The sequence below is a fragment of the Gallinula chloropus genome (assembly GCF_964237585.1).
Source record: "Gallinula chloropus genome assembly, chromosome: 35".
Lineage (NCBI taxonomy): Eukaryota > Metazoa > Chordata > Aves > Gruiformes > Rallidae > Gallinula > Gallinula chloropus.
In genome coordinates, this window is record NC_140120.1 from 1,327,447 (window position 1) to 1,346,488 (window position 19,042).

At 51.1% G+C, this 19,042-nt stretch overlaps 2 protein-coding genes across 2 annotated transcripts in view; both read right to left on the minus strand.

Annotated features, from left to right (window-relative positions):
- LOC311203116 (scavenger receptor cysteine-rich type 1 protein M130-like) overlaps nt 1–19,042 on the minus strand; it is a gene marked incomplete at both ends in the record, with an annotated part of 343,740 nt that overhangs the window by 71,980 nt on the left and 252,718 nt on the right. The gene's annotated exons all lie outside the window — the stretch shown is intronic.
- On the minus strand, nt 8,560–18,960 carry LOC311203058 (olfactory receptor 14A16-like; the record flags this gene model as incomplete). Its single annotated transcript, XM_084277694.1, has 3 exons — nt 8,560–9,350; nt 14,373–14,472; nt 18,928–18,960. 3 exons carry the CDS (start codon nt 18,958–18,960, stop codon nt 8,560–8,562), a joined length of 924 nt encoding a protein of 307 aa, XP_084133820.1.

The window sequence follows — 19,042 nt, forward strand, 5'->3', positions numbered from 1 at the left end:
GGGATGAGCCATGTGAGAGGTGATTTAGTGTGATGCTGATGATCTGCAGCTCCATGCATCCTGGGCATAGACTTCCTGCAGAGAGGGCACTTCAAAGACCCAGAAGGGTACCAGTGGTCTTTTGGAATAGCTGCCTCAGAGACAGAAGACATTGAACAAGTGTCTCTTCTGCCTGGACTGTCAGAAGACCCTGCTGTTGTGGGGCTGCTAAAGGCTGAAGAACAGCAGGTACCAGTTGCTACCATGATGGTGGACAGGCAACAATACCACACCCAACAGAGACTCCCTGACTCCCATTCAGAAACTGATCATCAACTGGAGAGTCAGGGAGTGATTGGTAGAACCCGCTCACCCTTCAACAGTGCAATCTGGCCAGTGCAGAAGCCCAGTGCAGAGTGGAGGCTGAGGCTGGACTATCGTGCCCTGAATGAGGTCACGCTGCCTCTGAGTGCTGCAGTGCCAGACCTGCTGGAACTCCAGTATGAACTGGAGTCAAAAGCAGCCAAGTGCTACACTACAACTGACATTGCAAATGTGGTTTTCTCGACTCCTTTGGCAGCAGAACACAGGCCACAGTTTGCTTTCAGTTGGAAGAGAATCCAGTACACCTGGGATCGACTGCCCCAGGGCTGGAAACACAGCCCCACCATCTGTCATGATCTGATCCAGTCTGCATCAGAGCAGGGTGAAGCCCCAGAGCACCTCCAGTATATTGATGATGTCATGGCATGGGACAGCACAGCAGAGGAATTTTTTGAGAAAGGGAAGAAAATGATCTGAATTCTGCTAAAGCTGGTTTTGTCATCAAACAGAGTAAGGGCAAGGGACCTGCTCCAGAAATCCACTTTTAAGGACTAAAATAGCAGGATGGGTGTCATCAGATCACAGGTGATGTTATCAATAAAACAGCAGTTATATCTCCACCAACACAAAGGAGACACAAGCTTTCCTAGGCACTGTGGGGTTCTGGAGAATGCATATCCCAAACCACAGCCAAATTGTCAGCCCTTTCTGCTGTGTATCCTGGTAAGAAACCGATTTCCAATGGGGCCCTGAGCAGTGAGAAGCCTTTGAAGAGATCAAACAGGAGATGGTCCATGCAGTAGCCCTTGGGCCTCTCCAGACTGGGCTATATGTAAAAAATGTGTTCTACAGGTCAGCCTGGGAGAATGGCCCTACCTGGAGACTCTGGCAGAAAGCACCAGGGGAGGCTCAAGGTCAGTCTCTGGGGTTTTGGAGTCGGGGCTACAGAGGATCCAGACACTCTAACAGAAAAGGAAATACTGGCTACCTGTGAAGGGGTTTGAGCCACTTAAGAAGTGATTGGGACTGAAGCCCAGCTCCTGCTGGCACCCCGACTGCCGGTGCTGGGCTGGATGTTCAACGGGAAGGCCCCTTCTACACACCATGCCACTGATAATACGTGGAGCAAGTGGGTCACACTTATCACACAGCAGGCTGGAATAGGAAACCCCAATCACCCAGGAACCCTGGAAGTGATCACAGACTGGCCAGAAGGCAAAGACTGTGGAATATCACCACAGGAACAGGTGACACGTGCTGAAGAGGCCTCACTGTACAGTGAACTGCCAGAAAATGAGAAAAAATATGCCCTGTGCACTGATGGGTCCTGTGGCATTACTGGTAAACATCAGAGGTGGAAGGCTGCTGTGTGGAGTCCCACACGCCAAGTTGCAGAAGCTGCCTATGGAGAAGGCAGGTCCAGCCAGTTTGCAGAGGTGAAAGCCATCCAGCTGGCTTTAGACATTGCCAAAGGAGAAAAAAGGCCAAATATTACATATTTCTCTATACTATTTCCTGGATGGTGGTCCATGGCAGATGGTCTAAATAACAAATGATGTTATGAACCTTCCCAGTACTCTGAAAATGTAAGATCTGGGCAAGATGTAAATGGTGTGGAAACAGGGGTGGATAATGCCCTGGTTCTATCTAGGCCAGAGCTCACCTCCCCAAGAAGCCAGCACAGCTGAGCTGAGTTCACCTGGGCTGTTTTCCACACCCCCTGACATCACTTCCCCATCCAAGGGGCTGGTTGGGGAGGGGTGGTCATGGCATGGAGCAGCACTCTGTTATTGTTGGGATTGTAAGGTACTCTCTGTGCTATCACTGGGTGTGAGTGCAATTGGGGCTGTTATTGTTCCTCTTTTATGGTGCTTTTGTCAGTAAACTGTCCTTACCCCAACCCACAGAGGCTCTGTCTGTTTCTCCTCCGGGAGTGAGCGAGCAGCATGTGGTGCTCAGCCATTGTTCAGGGATGAACCACCACAGTTTCCAAGCCACAAGCAGTGAGCTTCACTAGGAGAAAGTTCTGGAAAACTGTGTCCAAGGCCTTGCTGAAGTCAAGGTAGACAACATGCAGAGCCCTTCCCTTGTCCAAGAAGCAGGTCACCCTGTCATAGAGGGAGATCCAGTGGGTCAAACAGGACCTGCCCTTATGAACCCAAGCTGACTGGGCCTGATCACTTGGGGGTTCTTCATGAAATGGATAATGCTGCTCAGGATGATCTGCTCCATCAGCTTCTCTGGGACTGAAGTCAAACTATCAGGCCTGTAATTTCCCTGATCATCCTTCTGTCCCTTCTTATATAGGGGTTACATTGACTGATCCAGTCAGCCAGGACTGATGGAAAGTGGCTTGGTGAACCCCCCTTGCCAGCTCTTTCAGCACCCTTGGCTGCATCCCATTCAGCCCCACAGATCTCTGCACATCTCTGTGGTGCAGCAGGACCATCTCCTCCTGGATTGAGGTGGGCTCATTCTGCTCCCTGTCCCTGTCTCCCAGCTCAGGGAATTGGATTCTCTCTGTACAACTGCTCCTATTGCTAAAGACAGTGGCAAAGATTTCATTAAGCACCTCAGCCTTGGCCTCATCTTTCCACAGATTCCTCCTGAATCTGATAGGGGATGGAGGGTCTCCCTGGTCTTTCTCTTTTTCTAAATGGAGGACAGATGGATTTCTAGCTGGGCTTTGGACCAACAATGAGGAGAAACTCTCATCCTGTTGTTCTTCCCTCAGCATTACACACCCCACACTGCCCCAGGAAGAGCCTGAGTAATGCCTGAGGGGCAGGACCTGTCTTTCCTGGGGCTGGGGGTCAGGGCTTGGCCATTCTGCTTCATCAAACCAACCCAGGGCTTGCTCAGCATCTCAGTTGCTTGTACATTGCCTTTGCCTACCAGCCAACATGGCCTCCAATTACCTGTGCTAACGAGTCCCTGGGGAGGCTCAGCCAGCAATGGCTCTCAGTGGGACTCATTAATACTTCAGGTACTTTGGCTTCTGCTTTTGACATGGAGTTTTTTGTGTCATCTCCTCTCAGTACCTGAGCTTCAAGGACTCAGCACCAAATGCACCCCAGGGCTCATTAAAAAGAAAAAGCAAGCCCTAACTAGCTATGTCTCTTCATGTAATTATCTTCAAGTCTTCAAGAGATGTACAGACCATTGAAGCTGTTTCAAAGGGAGCTCAGAGTAAAATTGATTTCTTTTTAAGGGTGTAGGTTATTATTTTCACTGTAGAGGAGAGGTGACAACCTCTGACTGAGATTGATCCAGGGTGCCTCCTAAGGAGGTCTGGACTGCTCTGAAAAAGGGTCCCTTGAGGCAGTGGGGACAACCTTGCTGCACATCTCCACAAGCCCACCATGACTCTCAGCAGCCAACTGGGACTTGCATCCCTTGTCCTTACATCAGGTCTCTCTCTGCACTCCACAGTGGGGCATTACAGCCCCTCTGTACCAGCTCCCCTGCTTTCCTTAGAGAACTGGCTGCACACAGGCAGCACACAGGGAGTTATTTTCCCAACAACAGGAGAAACCTGACAAGATTCACCATTAAATTCAACACTCCTCACTCTGTGCCAAGTGCGATCTGCCACCAGTGAGGTTCACCTGCCACAAAGCTTAACCCTGTGAGAGATGTTCTAGTGAGGAAGGAGACTGTGAAATCACCACAACTCAAGAGCTGGCTAAAGACAGAATGAGTCAGACAACTGCCAGAAAGGCAAGGGTTTAACTCCCTGAAACTCAGAGCAGCAGCTGGATTGTTGGGAGGTGTCTGAATGGTCCAAGGGGAAGGGAAATCTAGAGAGCAACCAGAAGCACTGGAGTGCAGATCCACTGTTGGAACTATGATTTCAGACACTGTGATTTGACTTTGGACAGGTAGAAATATGTGACAGATGGGGGAGATTAAATGCACAGCTGTCCTGTTTCTGGCCAGGCAAGAGTTAACTTCCCCAAGCAGCCAGCAGAGGTGAGCTAATTTAGCGGAGGTGAACTGAGTTAGCACAGCTGAGCTGAGTGTGTCCAGGCTGTTTTCCACACCACCTGACATCTCTCCCCCATAAAAGGGGCTGGTTGGGGAGGGGCACTCATGGTTTCCTTAAGGACAGTCTGAATGTGGCTGGGGCATTTGGTTGGTCGTTGCATTGTGCAGTACCTTGTGATCCTTTGGTCAGTAAAGTACTCTCTGTTATCACTGGATGTGAGTGTAGTTTGTGATGTGCTGTTATCATTTTTTCACTGTGATTTTGTCAGTAAACTGTCCTCCTCCCAGCCCACAGAGGGTCTGTCTGTTTCTCCTCCGGGAGTGAGCATTATACCCTGACCCTTGTACATGAGCACCAAGGGAACGGTCCTAAAATTGCCTGATGCCGTTTTAGGACTCTACCAGTGTCCACCTTCAAACACACTGAACATCCAGAAATATCTCCCAAACAAAACGTGCGAGGGATGAAAGATGGGTCTGGACTACAGCCGCCCCAGGTAGCACTGTAGCAGCACCAGGAACCTTGGGGCTCAGGGCTTTCCTTAGAAAGGGAGCAATCCTGACAATGCCTGATGTCACTTTGGGGCTCTACCAGTATACACTTTCCAACTGCTAAACGAACAGCAATAGATCCTTAAAAAAAGCTTTGAGGGATGAAAGATGTTCCTGGATTGAAAGCTCCTGAGATAGTCCACAAGCAGCCCCAGTACCCTTAGGGCTCAGGGCTTTCATAGGGAACAGAATCTTCCTGGCAGTGCTTGACATCATTTTTCGGGCTCTACCAACGTCCAGGTTTGAAACTGCAAAATGTCCAGCAATAAATCCCCCAAAAGAAAATCAAAGGTTGAGAGATTGTCCTGCCTTGAAACCTCACTAGGTAGCCCACTATCAGCTCCAGTTATACTTGGACTCAGGTCAGTCCTAACGAAGGGAATGGTTGTAACAGTGCCTGATGGCATTTTCTGGCTCTACCAGCATCCAACTTGGAAACTGCTAAACCTCCAGCAATATCTCCCAAAGAAAAAGTGAGAGGATTGAAAAAAGTTCCTTGGAATGAAACATGCCCAGGTAGCCAACTAGCAGCCCCAGTAACCTTGGGGCTCAGAGATTTGCTTGCTAGGAGAACAGTCCTAAGGCGGGATTCTTTATGTCACTTGCAGGCTCTGCTACCATCCAGCTTCAAAACTGCTAAAGCTCCAGCAATAACTCCATCCTAAATAAAATTTGAGGGATGAAAGATGTTCGTAGGCTGAAACCTCCACTGTGAGAGGCGAGTAGCCCCAGTAACCCTTGAGATCAGGGCATTCCTTGCCATGGGAACAATCCTAACAGAGTCTGATGTCATTTTCAAGCTCTACCAGCGTCACCCTTAAATATTCTAAATGTAGAGCAATAGTTCCCCAACCAAAGGTGTGAGGAATTAAAGAGGTTCCTGGCCTGAAACTCCCCCAGGTAGCCCATGAGCAACCCCATTAACCTTGAGGCTCAGGGCATTCCCAGACAGGGAACAGTACTAACAGGGCCTGATGTCAATTTACAGATCTACCTGCATCCACATTCAAAACTTCTACATGTAACACAATAGCACCAAAGCAAAAGGTGTGGGGACTGAATCCTCCCCAGGCACTGCACTAGGAGCACTGGTAAGCTTGGAGCTCAGGGCATTCCTAGCCACGAGAATGGTCCTAAAAAGGCCTGATTTCATTTTCAGCATCTACCTTCATCGACCTTCAAACATGCTGAACGTCCAGCCATAGAGTCCCAGGTTCTTTAACACCAATTGCTGTCATTTTGTTAGAGGGAACACAATTTGGAGAGATACCTGCATGCACACATGTGCACTGTGAACAAAGTGGAGCTGCACTTCAAACTGACCTTGACAAACGCTGGGATTTCCAGACCAGAAACATCCAGAAGGTTTCCAACCAGAAGAGATCTTCTCCTCCTGACCATATTTTGTCTGGGCTGGAATGAATTCTCAGGTTTGCAGCCCCCAGAGTTCTGTGGGTTGGATTTGTAAGCAAAAAAGTCTAACTAAATGTGTTTGTTCCTTGCTGAGCAGGGCTTGCACAGCATCAAGGGCTTTGGACTAATTCTGCTCCAGAAATGAGTCAACTGGGAGTGCACAAGTGCTGGGAAGGGGACAGAACAGGCCCAGCTGACCATAACTGACACAAGGGATTATCCATACTGTATGATTACAAGAGTGAGCCCACTGTTGTGTTGCACTTGTTGTCTGCAAAGGTGGCCTGGTTTCAGCCAGGATAGAGTTGATTTTCTTTCTGGCAGTGGGTGTAATGCCGTGTTTGGGAGTTCAGATGAGAGCAGTGCTGATCACACAGGGATGGTCGAGTTGTGTCCAAGCAGTCAGGGACTTTTCAGGTTTTTATGCTGCCCTGTTTCCGAGAACACGAGTTGCACCCAGGGAGCTGGGCGGGGACACAGCCAGGACACAGCCAGGTGACCCAAACTGGCCAAAGAGTGTATTCCATTCAATTGTGTCATGCTCAGATGATGGCTGGAGGGGAGAGGATCGTGCAGATCCAGGACATGCAGTTTTGGGGACTGTCCAGGTTCAGGACAGCTCTGAGCTGTTCCCCCTGAGCTGTGCAGGTCAGTGAGAACCTGCACTGTGCAGCCCCAGTTTGTATATTGTGCTACAAAGTCCTGTTGTTGTTGTTAGTCTCTCTCTGCTGGCCCAGTAGACTGTTCTTATCCCAACCCACGATGTTTTGGGAGTTTTGGTTTCCTTTTTTCTCCCTTCATCCCAGCCATAATCCACCCCCACACCCTGTTAAAGAGAGAGAGTAGCTGTGTGGTACCCGGCCCTCAGCTGGGATGAAACCATGACCAAAGGTTCCAGCACAACACCCCCACATCAAGGCAGCTCAGACATGATGGGTGGAGAACTGGGCACAAGAAGAATTTGGTCATTCTGGGGGCTGCCATAGCAGTCAGAGGTGCTGAACAGAGATCTGGCCATGAGCACATTGGGCTGCACTGGGAGGAGCGTGGCCACACAGACAAGGGCCCTTCTTGTCCATCTGGATGCAGCACTGGTGAGGCCACTTCTGGAGCAGTCAGTCCCAGTGTGGGGCTCCCCAGTCTGGAGAAATGGGGAGGAACACTCGTGTGGGCAGTAAAAGTCTGCCAAGTTACAATTAGGGGTCTTGTGTGGAGAGGTTGAGTGACCATTGCTTCTATAGGTCGGGGAAGGGGAGGCTAAAGAAAGCCCTGTCTGTGGTATGTGGAAAGCACATAGGGTATCAAATCCACTGAAACTGCAGCTTTGAAGGTCAGAGTGGACGTGAGGATAAAGAAATGTCACTCTGAGGGCAGTGCTGTGGTGTAAAATGTCACTTTGAGGAAGTGTGGATGAGCTGGTGGGTTTGTGCTTGTGGGAGCAGCTGGTGGGGAGGGAGAGACATCAGAACAGGCAGGGACATCATGGGGTGAGATCAAGGTTGGGAAGGGTGCTGGGTGCCTGCAGCCTATAGGGAAACAGGCACAGGTGTGGGGCAGTGTGGGATGGGCTGTGGTGCAGATGGCCAAGGGTGCCAGCCAGGATGAAAGGGCCTGATAGTAACGAGGTTTTTGCCCCCTTAGCTGTGGCTGATGTCCCTGCCACAGAGGCTTCAGAGGAGACACATTGTCCTCATGGCCACAGAGCATTGTTTTCCCCTTGCACCCACCCCAGGGTAGGCCTCCATGTGTCATATCCCTGTCCTTCCCTTGATGTCACACTCCCCACATCCCAAGGAAGAGCCCTGAGACACAGGTGAGGGTCAGGATCTCTCTGCCCAGGGGCTGGGGGTCAGCACTTGGCATTTCTGCTTCATCAGACCAAGCCAGGGTGTCCTCAGCATCAGAGCTGCCTCTGCTTTGCCTGGGTTTGTCCTCATGGCCTCCAGTTGTCTGCTCTAAGGAGCCCATGGGGAGGCTTTGTCAGTAATGGCTGACGATGGGGCCTGTTAATGCTTCAAGGTACTTTGGGCATTACTCCTGACTAAACTTCTTCAGCGGTTTCATCACGCTCCGCTTAGTATGTGAGGTCTGTAGACACAGAAGAGAAGATATTATTAAAATAGAGAAAAGCCTTACAAGCATGTCTCTTCAAGTCGTTCTCATTAAAGAAGTCAAGACTTCTACAACTAATTGGATTTTAGTTACCTTACAAAAACTAGAAGGGAAGAAAAAACCCAAAAATATTACCTAAAAGCCCTACTAAAGAGTCATGAAATGAGTTACAGTGTTGGTGATATGAGCAGTTTATTGTTGCTTAAAACATCCAGTCATCAGTTTCCACATGGCATCCTTGAGCTCCTGGTTCCTCATGCTGTAGATGAGGGGGTTCACTGCTGGTGGAAACACCGAGTAAAGAAACGACACTGCCATGTCCATAGACATGGAAGAAATGGAGGGGGGATTCAGGTTTGCAAACATGCCAGTGCTGACAAGCAGGGAGACCACGGCCAGGTGAGGGAGGCAGGTGGAAAAGGCTTTGTGCCGTCCCTGCTGCGAGGGGATCCTCAGCACAGCCCTGAAGATCTGCACATAGGACACCACAATGAACACAAAACAACCAAAAGCTAAACAAATGCTGACCACAATGAGTCCAATTTCCCTTAGGTAGGCATCTGAGCAGGAGAGCTTGAGGATCTGTGGGATTTCACAGAAGAACTGGTCAACTGTATTGCCCTTACAAAGGGGGAGTGAAAATGTATTGGATGTTTGCAGTAAAGCATTGAGAAACCCACTGGCCCAGGCAGCTGCTGCCATGTGGACACAAGCTCTGCTGCCCAGGAGGGTCCCGTAGTGCAGGGGGTGGCAGATGGCAGCGTAGCGGTCATAGGCCATGACAGTGAGAAGACAGAGCTCTGTGGAGATCAAAAATACAAAGAAAAAGTTTTGAGCCACGCATCCTGTGTAGGAAATGGCCCTGGTGTCCCACAAGGAATTGGCCATGGATTTGGGAATAGTGGTGGAGATGCAGCCAAGGTCAAGAACAGAGAGGTTGAGGAGGAAGAAGTACATGGGGGTGTGGAGGTGGTGGTCACAGGCTATGGTGATGATGATGAGGTCATTGCCCAGGAGAGCAGCCAGGTAGATGCCCAGGAAGAGGCAGAAGTGCAGGAGCTGCAGCTCCAGTGTGTCTGCAAAGGGCAGGAGGAGGAACTGGCTGATGGAGCTGCTGCTGTTGGACATCTGCTGGCATCAAGTGGGGAGAGCTGTGAGAGTCGGAAAATGCAGTGAGAAGTTAGGGAACTCTTCTTTGAGGAAAACCTCTTCCAATTCACATTGACTCTCTGGATTCAGGAGGACTTTTATCAGGTCCCTTTTGGGAGCTCTGCTTTGTGCTGGCTTGAGCGTGCCACTGCTGGGAGGAGGGTCAGCTGTGGGCTCTCAAGAACTCAGTCCTGCCTGGCAGCAGTCAGTAAATAGAAGGATGGTGTGATCTTAGACTAAATCCCCTGTGGATAGGAAGGAGCTTTTCAGCACTGTCACTCCAGTTTCACCCGAGGGCAGAGCAGAGCTTTGAAACTACAGATGCGGGTCCTGAAGTGAGGGTGAGCTCAGTGCCAGCCCCACCAATGCTGAGTCTCAGAGTCCCTATTAACGGTTGTACAAAGGCAACAAGGACAGGAGAGGAAACAGCAAGAAATGCTCCACACGAGTCTGTAAGGAGAGGAACACACAGACAAGCACTCAAAAGTTTCTCCTCACTGGGTGTTGGGCTACCAAGGACATGACTCAGTCTGAAACCCTGGAACTCTGCGTTTAGAGTCTGTGCTGGGTGACAGAAAACTGGGTATCACTGTGGGAAAGTGACTGCACTGTGGAGAACATCAGGGAGTTAACAAATCCCCACTGCCAAGACATTGCCGGGAGCAGCTCCTTCTCCCTCCCTGACAACGTCTCTGCTGCCTGGAGCTGTCCCTGCAGCAGCTTCTCTTTGCCCATGTCACCTCCTGCTCTGTGCTCACAGACCTCATCCAACCTGCCCTGTGCTCAGCTCTGCTCTGCAGACCCCTCCTGGCATCAGGGCACTGCCCTGGGAACCTCTGTGTGTGCAGGGCTCAGGCAAAGCTCCAAAGTCTTCATAAGAATTGAGTTTTCACTGCATATTTTTGAGGGAAGAAATAAGTTCTCATCTACCACAGCACAGCCCACAGGAGAGGAACAGTCAAAGCAGACACTGCCTTGCAGGAAAATGCTTTCTTTTTAATTTTTCAAAGTCCCCTTGGAATGTCTCAAGAATCAGCTGGAGCTGGAAGTAAAGCTGACCCAGGCAGCATTTTCTTATAGAAGAAGGAACCTGTGCTGCCCTTCCCTGGGTCACTCCTTTATACCACAGCTGCTGTCTCTATCCCTGTGGAAAGCCCATAAGCCAGGCTGAGTTCTGACCCCTGGCAGCAGCAGAGTCCCTGCCCCAGCACACAGATCCGGGGTCACAAGGACCCTGCTCACAAGGACAGCCCTGGGCACCCCTCAGCCATGCCCAGGAGAAGACAGCTGTCCTGCCCTGTCCCTCTGATGGGGCACAAGGGCATCCCTTCCAGGCAGCACTTTCTGGTCCTAGAGAGAACCTGTCCTCCTGACAGACCCCACACACTGCCCCATGTCCCAGCTTGAGGAGATCCCTCCAGGAACAGAACCTGCATTGCCCTGCACCCACAGACATACCAGGCAGAGGCTGTGGAGATTTCTCCTCCAGTGAGCTCTCAGCATCCATCAGCTCTCTCAGCCTCACAGGTCTCCCCTCGGTGCCTCCAGGCAGTGTCCCCAGCCCTGTGTGCTTGGCAGAGGAGCTGCTCCTGGCCAGAGCTGTCTCTCTGCAGCGCTGCAATATTTCTGAGCTCCCACTGTCCATCCCAGGAGCCCAGCCCGGCTCACAGCAGAGGAGCAGGTGAAGACATCATACTCTCCATCCCCTCTGGACTCCTCCCTAGAGCTCCAGGGAGCCTTCTTGGAAAGAAACTGAAGTTCTCACTGACTTTCCCTCCCTTGTCTGGGGAGAAATCCTTGTGTCCAGCAGAGTCCTTTCTCCTGATCAAACCAGAGCTGGGCAGGACAATCACCTTTCCTTGTCTCTGCATGAGACAGGACCCCCAGGCAGGGACAGGCAGGGGTCTCTGTCCCCCTGCAAAGGTTAAGGAGCATGGCTGCCTGGGAGCTGCTGGTCCCAGTGCCCATGGGACTTACAGAGGGTGGAAGCCAGGAGAGAGTTGCTCAGACACCAACCCCTGTTGTCACCTGAAGGGCCAGAGGTGGTCCAAGAGACATGAGTGGGTTCAAGGTCCAATAGAGCAATGCTGCCTGGGATGAGGAGCATTTTTGAGCCTGGTGGGGAATTCCTTTGGCCAAATGAAAAGACAACAGTTGGTCACAGTTAAGACCATCCATACCCAGAGGCACCACATGTCCAACAGCAGCTCCAGCAGCCAGTTCCTCCTCCTGGCCTTTGCAGAACCCATGGGAGCTGCAGCTCCTGCACTTCTGCCTCTTCCTGGGCATCTTCCTGGCTGCTCCTCTGGGCCACAGATTAATGATCATTGTTACAGTCTCTCCAACATTTCCTCCTCCCTCAGCAGCCAGTCCCTGGCTGGCAGAGTTTGTGGAAGGATTTGAGCAGGTCATGGAGCAATTATCACCTCCTACAGCCTGTGACTTTACAGCTGAACAGGCAAACAACCCTGGCAAACTGACACGCCACCTGATTGATGGGTGCCTTGACTACATCATCCCAATCCCATCCCAATCCCATCCCATCTGTCCTGGATCTTGCCAGGGCAGAGTTAACCTCCCCAGGCAGGCAGCACAGGTGAGCTGAGTTAGCCCAGGCTGTTTTCCACACCACTTGGCATCACTCCCCCAGAAAAGGGGCTTGTTGGGTAGGGGTACTCCTGGTGCCTCCAGGGCAGTCAAAGTGCAGCCAACTAATCGGGTTGCTCATCATGTTGTGCAGTGACTGGCTCATAAATGGGTATAAGTGAAATTCACTGTGGGCTGTTCTCCTTTCATGGTGATTTGGTCAGTAAACTGTCCTTAGGCCAGCCCACGGAGGCTCTGTTTCTCCTGTGGGAGTGAGTGAGTGGCATGTGCTGCTCAGCCACTGGTTGGAGCTGAACCACCACAGCCCTTTTCGGTGCCCAAGGTAGGGCCTGAAGGTTTGTGATAACGGTGGAGGATGAGGTGTGGGGTGCTTTCTCCTCCCCTTTTCCCTTTAGGCTTTTAACAGCATCTGTTGAGAACGTTGACTATCCCTGGGATGTTCAGACCAGCATATGTGTCTTGCTCTCTGTCCTGAATGTCTGTCTGGACCTATGTGTTACCAACAACTGTGCCAAGAATATTGCCAAGAGGTCTTCCCTGGGCTGAAGGGTCAGGGGTGGCATGGGGTGTGGGAGGGCATGAAAAAATACCTAGACAAGAAAAACAGATCCAGAGGCACTGTGGCTGCCCAGGCCTCAGAAACCAACACCACAGCTGAGCCAGAAAGAACCCTTCCAACAGGCACTGGAGCTACCCGTGCCTCAGAGAGTGCAGCTCCTCCAGTCTCCCCAACAAGCACTAGGGGTGCTCAAACCTCAGAGGCCAACCCCAGAGCTGATCCAGACAGCCAACCAGCACGACTGTGAGTCACCTCTATCCAGAAGAAGAAATACATGGAGAAATCAGTCCTCATCGGGAGAGATGCTGATGAACTGGGACCATTGCAAGGCCCTGAAGAGGCAATACCAGAGGTTATAACCCGATCCTTGTCCTTGAGCTGAGAGACATGAGAAAAGACTTCAGCCGCCTTCCAGGGGAGCACATCATCACCTGGCTACTGCGATGCTGGGACAATGGGGCAGGCAGCAGGGAGAAGGCAGGGAGGCCAAGCAGCTGGGATCCCTGTCCAGAGAAGGAGGCAGTAACAAGGCAATTGGAAGGAAGGCTCAAGCCCTCAGCCTCTGGAGGTGACTTCTACCATGTGTAAGGGCAGGGTACCAGTTCATTGAAGATGTTGTGTATTGGCCAGACCAGTGGATGGCCATGGAGAGAGATATCCATTATCTGAGGGGATGAGCCATGTGAGAGGTGATTTAGTGTGATCCTGATGATCTGCAGCTCTGTGCATCCTGGGCATAGACTTCCTGCAGAGAGGGTACTTCAAAGACCCAAAAGGGTACCAGTGGGCTTTTGGAATAGCTGCCTCAGAGACAGAAGACATTGAACAAGTGTCTCTTCTGCCTGGGCTGTCAGAAGACCCTGCTGTTGTGGGGCTGCTAAAGGTTGAAGAACAGCGAGTACCAGTTGCTACCATGATGGTGCACAGGCAACAATACCACACCCAACAGAGACTCCCTGATTCCCATTCAGAAACTGATCATCAACTGGAGAGTCAGGGAGTGATTGGTAGAACCCGCTCACCCTTCAACAGTGCAATCTGGCCAGTGCAGAAGCCCAGTGCAGAGTGGAGGCTGAGGCTGGACTATCGTGCCCTGAATGAGGTCATGCTGCCTCTGAGTGCTGCAGTGCCAGACATGCTGGAACTCCAGTATGAACTGGAGTCAAAAGCAGCCAAGTGCTACACTACAACTGACATTGCAAATGTGGTTTTCTCGACTCCTTTGGCAGCAGAATACAGGCCACAGTTTGCTTTCAGTTGGAAGAGAATCCAGTACACCTGGGATCGACTGCCCCAGGGCTGGAAACACAGCCCCACCATCTGCCATGGACTGATCCAGTCTGCATTAGAGCAGGGTGAAGCCCCAGAGTACCTACAGTATATTGATGATGTCATGGCATGGGACAGCACAGCAGAGAAATTTTTTGAGAAAGGGAAGAAAATGATCTGAATTCTGCTACAAGCTGGTTTTGCCATCAAACAGAGTAAGGGCAAGGGACCTGCTTAAGGAATCCACTTTTTAGGAATAAAATAGCAGGATGGGTGTCGTCAGATCCCAGTGGATGTTATCAGTACAATAGCAGCCATGTCTCCATCCACCCACAAAAAGGAAACACAAGCTTTCCTAGGTACTGTGGGGTTCTGGAGAATGCATATCCCAAACCACAGTCTCATTGTCAGCCCTCTCTACCGTGTAACCTGGTAAGAGAACGATTTCTAATGAGCAGTGAGAAGCCTTTGAAGAGATCAAACAGGAGACAGTCCGTGCAGTAGCCCTTAGGCCTGTCCACCTGGGCCAGATGTAAACAATGTGTTCTACAGATCAGCCTGGGAGAATGGCCCTACCTGGAGACTCTGGCAGAAAGTACCAGGGGAGGCTCAAGGTCAGTCTCTGGGGTTTTGGAGTCGGGGTTACAGAGGATCCAGACACTCTAACAGAAAAGGAAATACTGGCAGCACAGGAAGGGGTTTGAGCCACTTAAGAAGTGATTGAGACTGAAGCCCAGCTCCTCCTGGCACCCTGACTGCCGGTGCTGGGCTGGATGTTCAAAGGGAAGGCCCCTTCTACACACCATGCCACTCATGCTACGTGGAGCAAGTGGGTCACACTTACCACACAGTGGGCTGGAATAAGAAACCCCAATCACCCAGGAACCCTGGAAGTGATCACAGACTGGCCAGAAGGCAAAGATTGTGGAATATCACCAGAGGAACAGGTGACACATGCTGAAGAGACCTCACTGTACAGTGAACTGCCAGAAAATGAGAACAAATATGCCCTGTGCAACGATGGGTCCTGTGGCATTGCTGGTAAACATCAGAGGTGGAAGGCTGCTGTATGGAGTCCTACACGACTAGTTGCAGAAGCTGCCTATGGAGTAGGCAAATCCAGCCAGTTTGCAGAGGTGAAAGCCACCCAGCTGGATTTAGACATTGCCAAAGGAGAAAAAAGGCCAAATATTACATATTTCTCTATACTATTTCCTGGATGTTTGTCCATGGCAGATGTTGTAAACAATAACTGATGTTATGAACCTTCCCAGTACTTTGAAAATGTAAGATCTGGGCATGATTTAGACGGTGTGGAAACAAGGGTGGATAATGTCCTACTACTGGTCAGGCCAGAGCTCACCTCCCCAAGCAGCCAGCACAGCTGAGCTGAGATCACCTGGGATGTTTTCCACACCACCTGACATCACTTCCCCATCCAAGGGGCTGGTTGGGGAGGGGTGGTCATGGCATGGTGCAGCACTCTGTTATTGTTGGGTTTGTAAGGTACTCTCTGTGCTATCACTGGGTGTGAGTGCAATTGGGGCTGTTATTGTTCCCCTTTTATGGTGCTTTTGTCAGTAAACTGTCCTTATCCCAACCCACAGAGGCTCTGTCTGTTTCTACTCAGGGAGTGAGTGAGCAACATGTGGTGCTCAGCCATTGTTTGGGGCTGAACCACCACAGTTTCCAAGCCACAAGCAGTGAGCAGGTGGTGGGAATCTGTGTCCAAGGCCTTGCTAAAGTCAAGGTAGACAACATGCAGAGCCCTTCCCTTGTCCAAGAAGCAGGTCACCCTGTCATAGAGGGAGATCCAATTGGTCAAACAGGACCTGCCCTTATGAACCCAAGCTGACTGGGCCTGATCACCTGGGGGTGCTTCATGAACTGGATAATGCTGCTCAGGATGATCTGCTCCATCAGCTTCTCTGGGACTGAAGTCAAACTATCAGGCCTGTAATTTCCCTGATCATCCTTCTGTCCCTTCTTATATAGGGGGTTACACTGACTGATCCAGTCAGCCAGGACTGATGGAAAGTGGCTTGGTGAACCCCCCTTGCCAGCTCTTTCAGCACCCTTGGCTGCATCCCATTCAGCCCCACAGGTCTCTGCACATCTCTGTGGTGCAGCAGGACCATCTCCTCCTGAATTGAGGTGGGCTCATTCTGCTCCCTGTCCCTGTCTCCCAGCTCAGGGAATTGGATTCTCTCTGTACAACTGCTCCTGTTACTAAAGACAGTGGCAAAGATTTCATTAAGCACCTCAGCCTTGGCCTCATCTCTCAACAATGTTTCCTCCTGAATCTGAGAGGGGATGGAGGGTCTCCCTGCTCTTTCTTTTATTTAAATGGAGGACAGATGAATTTCTAGCTGGGCTTTGGACCAACAATGAGGAGAAACACTCATCCTGTTGTTCTTCCCTCAGCATTACACACCCCACGCTGCCCCAGGAAGAGCCTGAGCAATGCCTGAGGGACAGAACCTGTCTTCCCTGGGGCTGTGGGTCAGGGCTTGGCCTTTCTGCTTCATCAAACCAACCCAGGGCTTGCTCAGCATTTCAGCTACTTGTACATTGCCGTTGCCTACCAGCCAACATGGCCTCCAATTACCTGTGCTAACGAGTCCCTGGGGAGGCTCAGCCAGCAATGGCTCTCAGAGGGACTCATTAATACTTCAGGGTACTTTGGCTTCTACTTTTGACATGGAGTTTTTGTGTAATTTCCTCTCAGTACCTGAGCTTCAAGCACTCAGCACCAAATGCACCCCAGGGCTCATTAAACTAACAAGCAAGCCCTATTGAGCTGTGTCTCTCTGTGTAATTATCTTCAAGTCTTCAAGAGATGTACAGATCACTGAAGCTGTTTCAAAGGGAGCTCAGAGTAAAATTGATTTCTTTTTAAGGGTATAGGTTACTATTTTCACTTCAGAGCTAAGGTGATAACCTCTGACTGAGATTGATCCTGGGTGCCTCCTAAGGAGGTCTGGACTGCTCTGAAAAAGGGTCCCTTGAGGCAGTGGGGACAACCTTGCTGCACATCTCCACAAGCCCACCATGACTCTCACCGGCCAACTGGGACTTGCATCCCTTGTCCTTACATCAGGTCTCTCTCTGCACTCCACAGTGGGGCATTACAGCCCCTCTGTACCAGCTCCCCTGCTTTCCTTAGAGAACTGGCTGCACACAGGCAGCACACAGGGAGTTATTTTCCCACCAACACAAGAAACCTGACAAGATTCACCATTAAATTCAACACTCCTTACTCTGTGCCAAGTGCAATCTGCCACCAGTGAGGTTCACCTGCCACAAAGCTTAACCCTGTGAGAGATGTTCTAGTGAGGAAGGAGACTGTGAAATCACCACAACTCAAGAGCTGGCTAAAGACAGAATGAGTCAGACAACTGCCAGAAAGGCAAGGGTTTAACTCCCTGAAACTCAGAGCAGCAGCTGGATGGTTGAGAGGTGTCTGAATGGTCCAAGGGGAAGGGAAATCTAGAGAGCAACCACAAGTGCTGGTGTGCAGATCCACTGCTAAGTGGTGATTTCAGTCATGGTCATAGAATCATAGAATCTCCTGAGTTGGAAGGGACCCATAAGGATCATCCAGTCCAACTCCTGGCTCCACACAGGGCCAGCCAGGTCAGAGCACGGGACTGAGCGCATCATCCAGATGCTTCTTGAACTTGGTCAAGCTCAGTGCTGTGACCCCTCCCCAGGGCAGCCTGTTCCAGTGCCAGACCACCCTCTCAGTAAAGAACCTCTCCCTCATATCTGGCCTAAACCTCCCCTGCCACAGCCTCATGCTGTTTCCTCAGGTTCTATCACTGGCCACCAAAGAGAGATCAGTACCTGCCCCTTCTCTCCCCCTCCTCAGGATGCCACAGACTGCAATGAGGTCTCCCCTCAGCCTCCTTTTTCCAGGCTGAACAAACCAAGGGACTTCAGCCTCTCCCCATGAGACTTGCCCTCCAGACTCTTCACCATCCTCATTGTCTCCTCTGGACACTTCCCAATATTTTTATGTCCCACTTGTACTGTGGTGCCCAAAACTGCACCCAGCACTTGAGGTGAGGCTGCACCAGTGCAGTGTAGAGCGGGACAATCCCCTCCCTGGACCGGCTGGCAATGCCATGCTTGATGCACCCCAGGATACCCTTGGCCCTCCTGGCTGCCTGGGCACACTGCTGGCTCGTGTTTAACTTGCTGTCTACCAAGACCCCCAAATCCCTCCAGTGTCTGACCCCCCCAGTCTGTATGTGCAGCCAGGGCTGCCCCTTCCCAGGTGCAGGATCTGGTGCTTCCCCTTGTTAAACTCCATGGTGTTGGTGACTGCCCAGCTCTCTGACCTGTCCAGGTCTCTGCAAGGCTTCTCCACACTCAACAGAGTCAACAGCTCCTCCCAATTTGGTGTCACATGCAAATTTACTCAAGACCAGCCCAGTTATCTGGTCATTTCTGAAAACATTAAAAAGAATCAGAGAATCACAAGGTTGGAAAAGACCTTTAAGATCAAGTCCAACTGTTCCCATCCTAAGCTAAACCATACTCCTAAGTACATCATCTGCCCTTTTTTTAAACACATCCAGGGATGGTGAGTCTACCCCCTCCCCGTGCAGCCTGTTCTAGGCCCTGACAACTCTTTCAGTAAGAAACATCTTCCTAACATCTCATCTGACCCTGCCCTGGCACAACATGAGGCTGTTTCCCCTTATCCTATCACCTGTGACCTCACTGAAGAGACCATCTCCCACCTCTGTACACCCTCCTCTCAGGTAGTTTTAGGCAGTGATAAGGTCTCCCCTCAGCCTCCTCTTCTCCAGGCTAAACACCCCCAGCTCCCTCAGCTGCTCCTCATAAGATCTGCCTTCCAGCCCCTTCCCCATCCTGGTTGCCCTTCTCTGGACACGCTCCAGGACCTCAATGTCCTTTTGATGGTGTTGAGCCCAGAACTGGACCCAGCACTCGAGGTGCAGCCTCACCAGTGCTCTGTACAGTGTTGCCTTTTGAGGCATCGCGACCTGGTTCAGGAACAGCACAGCGACCACCCCCAGGCCGCTCGGGCCATCAGCTCACAGACACCAACGTGGGGGATGG